General features: G+C 44.6%; 1 protein-coding gene across 4 annotated transcripts in view; it reads right to left on the bottom strand.

Annotated features, from left to right (window-relative positions):
• The window catches only part of EPHA4 (EPH receptor A4), a 92,576-nt gene that overhangs the window by 52,512 nt on the left and 26,050 nt on the right, over nt 1-14,014 (bottom strand). For 3 of the 4 annotated variants that reach the window (XM_048954907.1, XM_048954909.1, XM_048954908.1), the window contains exon 4: nt 4,437-4,592. In XM_048954907.1, coding sequence (XP_048810864.1) covers nt 4,437-4,592 — 156 coding nt within the window. Of the gene's footprint in view, nt 1-4,436; nt 4,593-6,702; nt 8,193-9,439; nt 9,545-14,014 lie in introns of those variants that run through there. The other variant, XM_048954910.1, reaches the window with a different exon arrangement.

Genomic DNA, 14,014 nt, shown 5'->3' with positions numbered 1-14,014 from the left:
TATGAAATCGAAGTGTTGAGACCTTTCCGACCTTTTTTAAAACCCCAACCTTGGGAACAAGTAAGGACAGTGTTATTTTAATGTGCATTCAAATTTTAACAACAGTCACACAGCTCTAGTGGAATCCACATCGAGTTTCCACTGTAGATTGCTCATCATTTCATTATGGTTCATTACGCTGATAACTGTCAGAAAACATTAGAAGCCGGGGCCTTGAGTAATAGCACTGAAATGGTAATTTAAAAACAATATACTTTCTGGAGGAAATACAGCACTGTGCTAAATTCAATTAGAAGAGGCGAATGTAAAGACAACTAAGTGATGTTTGCTGTTTCAAGTCAGGTTCTTCGATTTCTTAACCTGAACTGGAGAAAGCCCTTTTAAAGCAGGCACTTTTCTCATGCATCTCACTGAATTTACCCTCATTATCTCTAAGCTTCTCTGGTATAAACTGTCTTAAATGCAACGGTTTCGGAAATATTTCAGGGCACGCCAAAATACCAATCAACCAGTGACTGTTTGGGTGGAACAACAGACTAAATGTTTCAGGGTCACTTACTGAGACAAATTTCAAGCTGGACAGCCTGGTAATCTCTATTTTGTAGAGGGCTCCCAATTAAAAGTCATTAATAATCAGAATTGAACAGACAATATAAACAATACAAAACCATCCCATATTTGCTCATAATGTAAGCATTGTTTGTTAAGAAACAGTTTGAGAACCTGACTCATTAACAGTGGGGACGTGGGACCAACACCCATTAGTCTGGGTGGGAAGTGCACCTGCCTGCATCAGGCTGCGATTCAGGGAGTCTCGCTGCCACATCTTTACAGAAAGTCCAGAATGAGGATCATGATTGAGACTGACTGTTAATCAGCCTTATGGATCTGTATCCTGGTAAGACAGTTTATTCCCCATTGGACTGCTAACCTTATGAAAGGCCCATTCCCTCAGCAAGTACTAAAATACAAAGAAGGTTTGAATATTTGCCCTAATGCAACTTCTGCAATGCTTCCAAAAGGGAGAATTTCTGTGTTTGCCACAGTTTGTGCTCAAGTGAACCCGAGGTCAATCATAACCACCTCCACGCCCAAGCACACAGCTGACAAGTCCACTGTGCTTCAGCATTCAAAGTCTAAACTCCCAGCACAGGTCAATGAGGCAGATCCAGGGCGGCTCTGCAGCTTGGTGGTGACAGACACAATGATTATTATTCCCATGAGGGAAGCGTGAGGGAAAAGAGGCATCAGTTAAGTATGTGCAAGTCAGAGTGTCTATGCCTGCCTGGCTTTCCGACACAGCCCACTGTCTCTTACACTCACGTCCAGCCACATTCTGCCCTTTCTTGTAGGAGATTTAGGGCAGACATAACCACTCACTTCAGCAGAGCTAAACAGAGAAGAATGCTAAACAGAGAGCTTCAGCTATTTGTTTAGATTGGATGCCTGACTGAACTGAAGGTTAAGCACAGTTTTTACAACTCAACAATGGATAGAAATGTCAGATAGTGGTGCTCTGGAACCAGGAAACTCTGAAGCACCTCCTCTGACCAGCACATCAGGAAGGAGGAGCTGCTTAGTACGTACTATGCGAGCTGTGAGGAAGGAAAGGAAAGGGAATTCACCAATTCCCTGCCATCCACTGGCACAGACAGCCTAATGGAAAGTCATAACAGTCCTCCTCACCCAACCTAGAAGGCAAGATAAACGACGAGGCCAGCCAGCCTATTAGCAAAGGAAATCAATAGCCAAGGGTCAAAGTTTTACAAAAACACATCCTAAGAAGCCTGAAGTTCTTCATCTTAAAAACTGTTTAGAAATAAGAAAGAAAGGATCAATCCTCTGTCCATTCCAGGTGTTGTCTCCAAATTACCTAATGTTACTTTTATTCACCTGGTCTAATAGCTCTCCAAGTGAACAGAAAGCTGATTTTACAAGCCAGTGGAGCACAGTCTATCTTTTTGCTAAAAGAATGGATCTCTGATACTGTGTTTTATTTCTTCATTAGTGTGCCGTCACACTGAGCGATTACTAAATGCAGGGCCGAATGAGAATACCAGGGTTAAAGAGAGCATAATGAACAAAGAAGGTGCCTGATTATTATGGCTGTCAGCACAAGGGAATTGGGTTTGTCACCTGGTTTAACCAACTGGTAAGAACTGATTAGAGTCTGAATCTATCTGAAAGAACTTTTGATGTTTACGGTCCCTTCTGTCTCCACATCTTGTCAGGAGAGGCAGACAAACAGGGAGTTTCTTCCGGAGGGCCTTCCTTCAATACAGGCCTTTCCAATGGTTCCTGGCACTTGCCTAAAACCCGTGGGAATAAGGCAACTTGGTGTGGCAAAGGATGGCCCTCCAGGAGCCTCCTGACCCCATTCCTGTACAAGGCCCCACGGGCTGCATCCAGGGCCTGCACAGTTGCCACCACCACAGCCACGCTCCAGCAATGAAGAGAAGGTGTGAGTGAGCAAAGCAGCCCCACCAGCCAGCTCCAAAATAACTTCTGAGTCTTACTTCATGTTGGATCACAGAAAAAGCAGCTCTTAAGCTATTGGTGAAAATTCAGAGCTATGAAATGTCCAGAGACAGGCCTGCTTCCCAGGGCCAGGCGGCCGTGGGACTGTGCTGTTGGCTTGCCTCTCTGCACATCACATCTGCAGAGATGAAGGCTGTGGCCAACACCAGGCCCTTGCCCTCTCTTTTGCACTCTCCATATTTTCACTATAGAAGACCAAGACAGGGGACCTCAACTTTGACTGACCTCCAAATACCAGAAGGGGGAAGGCTGCCAGAAGCAAGTCCAAGACTTGACAAAAAAAGGCTAGGCTTGCAAGAGTACATTTTGCAATGTAAGCAAACATACATATCATTTGCTCACAATTCCCCCATCTGGAATTATTTTGCTCTCTCCTCATACTTCAGTCCCACACGTGCCTATTTAAATTCAACCAGCTGATTCCTAATTTGATTTCTATTTGGTCAGTATGTCAGCTGCTACAACCAGAGCTTTATGAGAAAATTTTTGCTGGTATAATGCTATTTAGAGTGTATCTTCTGAACAGTAGTTTTATTGTTGCTAAAGACATTTTCCCTATCAAAACGGTCAAGTTTGAAATCTTCTAGTGTAAACAGTATTACAAAAAGCACGATCCCACTCAACTTCAGTGAGGTTTCACATCACAGCTAGACTTCTATCCCCAGTCAGCATTTGGCAAGAGATACAGGGACTTCTCTGCTTTCCTACTAAGCTAAAGCAGCTGCTCCTGACTATACCCAGATCAGCCACCACCCAGCAAAACTCCCAGCTGAAAGGAAGGAGATCACTGAGGAAGAGCTGGAATCACAGGGTGTGGGAAAGGGATGAGTGCTGCTGAGTTATGGACATAGTTTGTTTCTGCCTTGTAAGGGAGAAATTAAGATTGAAACAAATGTGAGTCATCTCTCTAAAATGAATTTGGAATATATTAAAATGTTACAAAAGAAATATCTCAGCCTTCCCTCACAGACACACACGCTACATAAATATACAGTTGAACTCCAAAAATCTGGAAGCATTTTCAATAGCTTTCAGAGAAAGTCACACATGGATATCCCCCAGTAAAATACAGCCCTTTCACTTACAGTTTCAAACTACTCTGCTCCTGCAGAAACAAAAACCAAGGCAGTAGATGATCACGATTTAACACCAGGGCATGTCTAGAGTCTCAGGTCTTTGGCTGCCTAACCCATTAACCAACACACAGGACAAGGAGCTGTTCCAGTAACTCGGCGGGTGTGCTCAGCGTGCTACGCCTTTTGTTTCTCATGCTGAAAATGTTCTGGTGGAACTGAAGCATAATTCCATTTGCTGTGCATGATGCATTTATATACAAAGGATGTATTTATATACAAAGGATAAAGTAAACCATACTTTTGGGGAGGTTTTATTCATTAAGGTTTAAAATTTCTTATTACCATGCCTTTTGGAGGAACACTCCTGTACTCCTAAGGGCCATCAGCAATAGTTTGTGCAAATTAGATATTTAATGAAATTATAAATACTATATATTTACTCCTTATCGTATAATTATGAAAAAAAAAGGTGTCACAATTTCTAGAAATACCAATAATTTAAATATGGAGAGTGATGTCATCTACTAGACAGGTCCTCAGACTGGAAATTAGACCTGTAATTACTTCCATTGCTGAAGCTTGCAAGTCTTTAGACTGTAATCTCTCAAGGGTCAGTGCAACCATATCACTGTTAGGAATTCAGGGCTGAAAACCAGTGTTTTCTCTCCCAGAAGCGTGATCCAAAATGCAAACCTCCTCTGCAAAGAGCTGCAGTAGCTAATGGACACTGCTATCAGAAGCAGGACTTCTTAGACACAGCTCTCCAAGCAGTATGAGAAACAGGCGATGGAAAGGGAAGAAAGTGTTTAAATACCAACTTACGAGTGCAGGGCATGGACGCAGCATCATTTTCAGCTCGGAAAAAGCCCCGATCGCAGGTGCAGGAGGTAGAGCCTTCCCAGATGGAGTAGCTGTGAGGCGGGCATTTGGCACACGCAACATCTGTCGAGAGCGCCTTGTAGTATCCGATTTTGCAAGCTAGAGAGAGGGACAGGAAGGGAGAGTGTTACTTGCCCAGACTGCGGCCATAAATCTCTGCCTTACTTATTCAAAATCAAGGCAGGAGACATTTCAAAAGGATCTAATGATGTCCTCTTAGCCCCAGGTGAAGCATTAAAATCATCATACTCTTAATGAGTACTCCTATGTCAGGAGATACCAATTTCTAATTCCAACAAGAGCCATCTTGGCTTGGAGATGGCAAAAAAAAATTATGGACTTGTGTTGACGCTGCCAGAAAATCAGCTGCCTCTTTGTGCTTACTGTGGAGCTGCACGCTGTTTAACCCACGTCCACCTGCATTCACAGACACCAGAGCATGCAACAAAAGGGTGCAATTGCTTCATTCTATGACCGCTTAAGGAATGGCAGCTGACAGCCAGACCCTGCCAATTTTTAAGAGGGAATGGGACAGGAACCCACTGTGATTGGCAGCAAGGCCATGTGCCTGACATGCCCGGAAATGGCTCATCTCCCTCCTGGAAAGGCAGAATTAATTTGGCTCCCGATCCCCAGCAGAGGAAATCAGCAGTGCTCTCCCCTCCCCGAAGCCAGGACTCATCACTGACTGCACCACTGGCATGAGGTCCCATGTGCGGCTTGGCAAGCTTTCCATGACATCATCTTTGTAAGTGCAATGCTTACACGGATGGGTACTTTTACATCACTTGGAAAAAACTCATTAGTATCATTAATAACACATTTTAACAGTGGCTAACGCGTATGCCATCTCAGAAATTTCTCCCTTGGCTCGAGATAAAAGCCAACCACCACCCTGCTTTCAGCACTATGGACAAAGAGAAAACACGCAAGTACACAAACATGTACAAAGGAAAGGTAGTTCCAGGCATTTGCTGCACTACTCCCACTCAAGTTTGGCCACCGATCGCTGCCCTAACACCAAGTCCCCCTCACACGTTGCCATTTATCACTGCCCTAGTGCCACGGTCCCGTCTCCCTGCCCAATGCAGTGCGCAGTTCCCACCCGGCCCTGTCCAGCTCAGGCTCCTTCTCCTGCTCACCTTCCATCAGCTGCTCTCCTTTCCTTCCCCTTCTTTAATGAAGCTGTCCATACTGGGAACAGGGAGGGGTTTAGTAACACATTTATAAACCAGCAAGTTGCTTCCCTCATTAACCAAAGCCATTTCTGGAATTTCCCTAACGAGCCCTAACTTTACAACGTGCCGTGCACCATCTGCAGAAGCGCTGGGAGACCGGCTCGCTTTTGCTCGCTTTGGCTGCCACTGGACCAGAGAATCTTATAAAAACACATTGCTCAAATGACTGAGATTTATGCTTCCGGAGTTTACACACATCGCGCAATTAGATAAGGTTCAACTCGCAAGGTGCTTTCTGGCCCTGCTTCAAATGGCTCTGGGGCTTCGAGGAGAATCAGAAACCGTAGTGCTGGCAGGAGGAGTGGTGGGGCCAAATCAGCAGCGTGCCCCCAGCACGGCACAACCCTGGGCACAGCCTGTCAGCTGGGCACAGCCACGGCTCCTGCTTGTGAAGTGAATGGATCAGGAAAAGGAAAAAAAAAAAAAAAAGGAAATTAATTTTCCATTCTTTGCAATACGTGGTGAACGAGCTGTGTTATTGCTACAAGCCCTCCTGCAGCCAGCTGAACAGCAGCTGGTTCTGAGCTGAGATCTCAGTCCTGGTTCTGCTCTTCTGCCTCAGCCCAGCAGCACAGTCAGTACAGTGGGAAACAGGAGTCCAAGTGGAGAGCACACTAACTGCTTCCGTCTGCTATTCAAGGGTTTCAAAGAAAAACACATGAACTCTAACATTATTTTAATATGAGCATGATTGTTCACAGAAGTTATTAAATGAAGAGCTACATTTTGCATTTCCCCAGTATTAGAGCACTCTGATGGTGTTGTTCACAGCTGCAAGCTCTGCACTGACTCCAGTGTTTTACTGGAAAGGTAGAAAAATGGAGCAGGGTTGAGGATCCTCCCTCTGCTCACTCCCTTTACAGGTAATAGATGGATGCAGTGGGTACTGCAAGGTCAACAGACTGTAAGTCAAGGATTTTTCCCCTTTGTTTGAAGCACTGTATTTTGCTTTCTACTATATTAAGCCACAATCATTAATATTTCAAGACCTGAAGAAGGCTCTCCCAGTGCAGTGACTGCTCTGAAGCGCACACAGCCATTTTGCTCCAGCTGCACAGAGCCATCGGCTCTCCTTGCTTCCGTGTGCTCTGAGATTCACCACATTTCAGCACGTGGCACAAAACTGCATTAGAGAACACGCTGCACTAAGCCAGCAGTCTTTACTCCCACAGCTCGGTGGCACTGTCACTTCTTGGTTAAATCTAATCCTGCTAGGGCAGCTCCACACAAAGTCCCGCGGCCGCAGCCATGACCAGCAGAGCCAGGGCAGGCAGCAGAAGAGCTGCCTAGGAGCTCCCTGGCTCAGAGGCCAGCACACAGCCCGTGCAGAACCTGCTCCATGGACACCCTGCCTGCCTGCAGATCTTCATCCCACTGCTGTCTTAGGAAGGGCTTGCAGGGCAAGGCGGGCCATGAGCAGCACTCTTACACAGCTTTCAAAACATTCCAATGTGAGAAGATGAGTTCACGTGTGCTGTACAAACTGTGTTCCTTAGCTTTGCCTTAATTAGCTCTTTCTGTTAGCTTAAAGAAACAACAATAAGAAAAACAGACATCTTCTCTCCCATTCACCTCACCCACAGCAAGGTTACGGCCCTCTGCACTGTATCCAAAGAAAATTCTGAAAAATATTTTCAGTATCAAAATGCTCACCGTTTCTTTTAGAACAAATCTCATTGACTCTAAATGGACGTCAGCTTGAAATAAACATGCTGATATCTTGGAGTTGCCATGTTACAATCTATCTGATTTCTATTTCCCTTAAAGGCAGGCGGGATTTGTCCAGCAGTGCCAGCCAGCACCACAGGGGTTCTTTTTTAAAACAAAAATGACCAAACCGACACACGTCACAGCTGCAAGAAGCGCTCAGAATTATGGAATTTCAGTCCAATCTCCATGTAAATTTTCTCAGGCCGTTTTTCAAACTTCATTTTTCTCATTAAAACCTGATTTTCTAGTTTTTATGGCTTTTTTTTTGTTGTTGTTTTTAAAGTAAAAAACATGTGTGGGCTAGAAAGTCTGCTTGCAAGCTCTTGCCAAATGCTGAATTCTCCATTAGAAAATTTCAGGCAGCGATTTCAGAATTTCATAGTGCATGGAGTTCTAGTCACATACTTCTATTTTACTGCAACTAAAAAGAATTAATATTTTTAAAAACTATTTTAAAATAAACTTTGATTCTTTTTTCCTCTGATTTCTGCATAAAAATGAGAAAAGGCCCCTTCAGCATTTTAAGCTGTTCAAGAAAATGGAGCACATGCAGCCTGGGCTGCAGAGCCATCCCTTACAAACCCCAGTGCTGCATGTGCCACCGTCAAGGTGCTTGCATGGGATGGGCTCCCCCTGGACAGAGCCACCATGGGGTCAGCAGTGGATGAGAGATGCTCACGGTGCTCCCGTGTCCACTGAGCACATGGGTAATGCTGCTGACAGTCTGCGGGTGGAAAGGCACTGGAGCCAACTTTGAGGAAAAAAACAAGAATAATATTCCTGGTTAAATGAGGGACAAAACAAATAATTTCAGAAAAAATACAGCAGTGTTTTTCTTACAAGTTTCAGACTGAAAAGAAATTTGTGTATCAAATACTTTGATAGCACATTATATGTTTTGTCGTCAGCAGTTATTTTTTCTACGGCTCCTGTCTGTGTGAAAATATTTTAAGCTCATGCTTTAATTGCACCCTTAGGAATAAGAAGTTACTTTTATTTTCCCCCTCTAATGTTCCTCCTACTCTTTAAAAGGATGGATTTTCTCCCTCAGATTGTAACAAAACCACATCTGCCACATAAGTAGGCAGCATCTTCTCAGCTCTCTTTTACTGTTATTACCATTTCTGAGCAGATTTTTGTGTGTTAATTATAGAACTCAATTGTTTGGATAGTCTCTTTTGATGAGCTTTCTGCCCCGCACCATGAACTCCTCTGTTATTGTACAGCTGTTTGAGTTCCAAATGCTCATCAGGGTTTTCTAATTGTCAAGCTGTCCCAGCGACTAGTTCTTTTGACCTAAAAGTCAAAGAAAGGGAGTCACCCTTGTCTCCCCAACATGAATGCCAGGGGAGCCCCAACGGCCCCCCTAATGCCTACGAGACAATGCCTTTCCAGATCATTGCCACTACAAGCATAATTGGTTTTGGGTGAAATGAGAAGATTTTAAATAGGATGAATTAATGAGTTTCTTGTAAAATTAAGTCGTTCTCCTGGTCCAATCTAATTACTCACTGTAATGCCCCTGAGGGTGATAAATAAAGATCCTTAGAAGCCAGAGGGGAAAAAAAAAAAACAATAAAAGTGTCTTCTCTTCAGCCTTTCTTACAAGTCAGGTTGTAGAATTAGATGCAACCTACCAAATAATGTTTCCAAGTAAGGTCACATTCCTTTGATGTTCATGCTGCAACATCTTTACTGCCTATTTTACCTCCTTTTAAGAACAACTGTATAATTTCTACACATTGAGTTCCACGTCCTTAACCCCTCTCCAATGAGCACAGCAGTATTTCCACATGCCAAGCCCATTTTTCTATCGTATGAATGACAAGCAGAAGCACAAACACTCTTGCTAAAGACAATTTTGGGACTTTGGAGCAGTTTCCCTCCTTGTGCTGGCTCAGCCTAGATTGAACCCATCACAAGGTGAGGACAAAGGATGGTGTCAGTGACTGGTGGATGGATAGTTCAGTTTTTGCACCTGGAGAACAGGAAGCTCACCTGCTTACACCTGGCAGAAGCTGAAAGATGTGAGGAGCAGGTAGCCAGGGAGATCTCTGCTATGGAATTGGACCACCAGAACCATCCAAGGTCTCCTTCTGCATCCTTGGAAGAAAAGGGATGAGGCGCAGACCTGTAACTGCAGCTGCCAATTGCCACAGCACATCAAAGGTGTCAGTGCATGGCTGCTCCCTGTCAACAGGCAAAGCCCTCGTGCTCTCAGACACATCCCATCAGTACAGTGTATGCCTGTTAACGTACACAGGTGCCCCTGTGACAATTCCAGGCCTGGAAGGCCAGGCAGCCAACCCAACCAGCAAAATCCAAGGCAAAGAAAGTGTTCAGGACCTCAGCCCTTCCTTGGGCACTGAGCCACTCAGCAGTGGCACCACTTTTTCCCCAGCCTACCTTCCAGCCTCACATTAGGAGGTTCAGCTGGGAAGTCTCTATCAAGGCACTGTAAAAGGAAAAGGAGCCCACTATTTGCTGCCCTTTTGTTTGGTCTGAAATCAAAACAAGAAAAAAAAATTGAAAGCTAAAGATGAAGGGACTGGGTAAAAAAAATAAAAATAAAAACCCTGTCTTAGTGAGAAGTCAGCAATTTCCACGAGCAACAAAAATCCCAGGCTGCTCTGCTCTCTGCAGGAAGAAGTTTGCTAGGACCGGCAATGACAGGCAGAGCGGCCAGCGTTCGGGCAGCGGAAATGGGAAGGGCTGCTTGCTCTGCCAGGGCTGCAGGACGCCCTGCCCTGCCCACAGCCATGCGTCCAGCCCAGCAGGGAATGACAGGCACACACAGCTCCTGACGCCCAGGAGATTTAATGCACAAGGATGTGCTGCTGAGCTGGGGAACCAGACCTCAACGATTTTAATAAAAAATTCAAATTTTCATTAATTTACGAATTAATAAGAGTTTAAATCAAGATACTGTCTTTCTCTAATGCAGAAATTGGGCTGCCTTCCTTTGTTCAGTGCGGACAACCCTAGTGTTGCCAGCACGCCTGTGCAAGTGCTGAGAGCACCTTTAACATGGTACTGAGCTCAGCGCCGGGTGCTCTCCAGCTCCAGCTGCTCATGCTGTCACTGCATTCTATCACAGACTTCATCCAGTTTTGAAAGTTTAATCACCTTTCTGCAAGCTGGGAGATTTAGGAGATGAGTCAACTAATCAGTTTCAAATAACTACTCAATTAGAAAAACAAGTTGACAGCCTTCCTTGAACAGAAGCAGCAAGAGAAGAATCGCTAAACTAACAGATTTTAAGTCCATTTAAGAGGTTTTTTCATATTTTTTTTTAAATAAAATGATGGCATGATGGTTTTGTTTGTTTAAAGCGACTAGATTTTACAGAAAAAATATGAGTGAAGTGTTAAAATATACAGTGAAAGCTGGTTAATTGCCCTGAATCTCCACATTAACAAGCCCTAATCCTGCTTACAAGCTCCTCTCCCCAGCTGTGTAAAAGCACTGATGGGAACAGAGATCCCCATCTCGAAGCGCTGTCCGGCCAGCGGGGGATTATCTCTCATCTCCTAAATCTTGACAACTCTGTAAAAAGGCAATTAAACTTCCTAAATTAGATAAAGCCTGAGACAGAGTGCTGTACAGTTTGACACTGAAAGGCCTAAAACTACTATCACGTATCCCCAACATCACCAGTTAACACATATGCTTGCTCCTAACTGCCATCATCTGAAGTTTTGCACTGAAAATAAGTACTGATTAAGGCATTAAAGATAAATAAGAAGTTATTTTCTGTTATTTAATAATATATGCTAATGAGACATTGCAATTTGCCTTAAGTAATTATTACATTAATCCCCTCCAAGGAATTTCCTATTGACAAGAATTTGTGGATTCATTCTGCACATAAATCCTTTAATGCTGTTTCCTTTGTGCAAATGGAATGCCACTCACTGCAGCAGAGCTGTAATGTTTTCTGCTACTGTTTGAACTCCTATCACAACCACAGGAGCCAAGTCCTCCCAGCTAACCGGAAAGCTGATAGCTCTAGAGCTACAGCAAGATGCCTTAATATGGTTTAATCATCACATCCTCTCTAAATGGTCGTACAGCATGTTTAAAAAAAAAAAAAAAAAAGCTATTTTTGTCTTCCTAGAGAATTGCTTGACACAAAGGTTTTGGAAGATGCCTAAATATAGACAGTTCTGATGAGATCAGGGTCTAAGCAAGATAACAACTCTGCACTATTTTTGACCGTTTCACAAAGACACTGGAACACAATGGCTTCAAACAGATGCTGCTTCGGCTTTCCCCAGCACTAGAGGAAATAGAGGAGGTACTGCTGAGAGGCTCCCATCAACAGCACTGTAAAAAACTATCAATCCTCTACTAAGTAGTACATCAATCAAAATAGTGCAGTGCAAATCATGATCCATTAAGTACTTCACACTTGATTACCCATGACATTTCAGAGAGGGTCATACATTGATGAGTTGCTTCTCTCTTCTTTGCCCTTTGCTGTTTGGAGTGCATGACCACTTCTAGTTCATTACTGATGCAAAGATTATCATGAAGCTTAATTTCAACAAGACAGGAAAACAGCAGCTCAATTGTTTGTGCTTTTCTCCTTAGATTTCCCAAGCTGTACATTTCTCCATTCTATGCAATCACACTTTGCAGAAGTGCCCGAAATGGCTGCTGTGCAAGTGCACCTTATTTGAACTCGGCATTCTCTACCAAAGATTTTTTGAAAGCAGAGAAGGATGACTCAAACTCCCACCATTTCTCTAGATACCTCTTTTTACCCAATTCTGAAGATGAGGTTACGGATTTGTTTCAAACTCATATCCAATTCAGAAAACAATATACAATATACAGAGAGGCATCTTGGAGTTGACCTTCTACATTTGTTCTCACCTAAGGCCTGGCGCCTCTCAGCAATGTGTGATCTCATGGCTACAAGGGCTACAGGGTTTCTGTAGGTCTCTTTACTCCAGTTCCTGGCTCTGTCAGATACTGAGCACAGCTTCCTAACCTTCCTCTTCCATCCATAGTGATGATGTGTATCATCGTTTGAAGAGAAAACATCATTCTTTTGCTTTCCAGCAAATCTGGCCTCACAATCTGCTAAGTAAATTTCAGGTCATCTCCCCGGGGATCATGGATGCACACAGCCTCTTCCAGTAGGAGATAGTGGTAAGAAAGCAGCATCGAGGGGAAAGCAAGGCTGCTCCTCTGGGACCACTTCATTGACCTCTACAACTTCACAGACACCCAAAGTATAAACCCAATATCGCCGCCTCAGTTTATGCACTTATAAAGCAGCAATAAAATTCACAATAGAAACGCTGAAAAGCTGTTGTGAGGTTTAATTAAGCAATGAGTGTGTACAGAGCACCCTGAGATCTCCAGATAACAAGGCATCCATGTGAGAGAGGCGATTACTTCTGATGAAACAAACCCACGGCAGCAGCGTGGCACGCTCAGCAGGGAATCTGCTGGGCTGCCTCTGCCCTCCTCTCACAGTGCAAAGGGAGCCCACAGAAGCTGTTTACCTGCTCTCTGGCAGGATGGTTAGGAGCAAGGCAGAGAAATACCAGCACAGGCTGTATTGCTCGGAGCTGTGAAACTGTCCCTGTTTGAAAATCAAAGGAGCTGGGTATGCTCCTGTCAATGAGCCTTTCAGTAGGGAGGAATAATTTAGAAAGAATAAGAGAGGAATAATTTAGCAAGAATAGGTGGAATCCCCCACCTTGGGGTGATCTGGTGGCTGCAAGGGGAAACGGATTTTGGCAGTTCCCACATTCTTTTGTCAAACTCCTCTTGTCTGGGAAAGAACAGAGTGCCAGAAGCCCTTGCAGGTGAATACCTTTGCTGTTTCAAGTTCACTTGATTTAGAGAGATAGCACGTTTATCTGGATGTTTGGAAAGTTATTAATGAGATCAGCAAATCCTTTCCATGTATAAATTATAAATCACCTTCAGCAGTGCCATGCAAATTATCAAGTCAAGTGAGAACATGCCTATTTATCTGTGACAGTCTTTTATCACCAACAAATAAAAGCAAGAGAGGGAAGCACCTGTGGAGAAAGACATCACCAACAGCACTGGGGTGCAGCATCAGGTCACGAATAGCAACAGGACCCCTGGTTGGGGATCATCTCTCGCAATGATGTGAAGGAGGTGCCAGCCCAGGCACAGCCACAGCCCCAGGAGAGCAGCAGAGGTGCAGGTTGCACTGCAGGGTGCGGCAGGGAGATTTCAACTACAGCGCAAGGGCAGAGGAGGGCAGTGCTTGCAGGGCCAAGAGCTGGGCCGCAGAGAGCCCAGTATCCCCAGCACTGCAGTTATGGCTCCTCAGGAGCTGAAGTAACAGCCAGTGCCACTGAAGGAACAAGAGGCCTCTCTCCCCTGTGGAAGGCCCCAGGCCATGCAGGAGCTCCCATGGAGCACTAGAGCCAGACCCAGCCCGAGTGGCGGCCAGGCCCTGAGACACGACATGGGGACAGGCAGCGCCAGCCTGCAGGGCCTGTACCCACATCATGGGGATGCAGAAAGGCCTCGTGTCCCATTGCGGTGTGATGTCATGTGGCTGACAATTAGGGGAAAGCA

This window comes from Lagopus muta, chromosome 9, assembly GCF_023343835.1.
Source record: "Lagopus muta isolate bLagMut1 chromosome 9, bLagMut1 primary, whole genome shotgun sequence".
NCBI classification, from domain to species: Eukaryota; Metazoa; Chordata; class Aves; order Galliformes; family Phasianidae; genus Lagopus; species Lagopus muta.
Note: the sequence above shows the minus strand (reverse complement) of the source record. Positions and strands in the feature narration are given on the sequence as shown.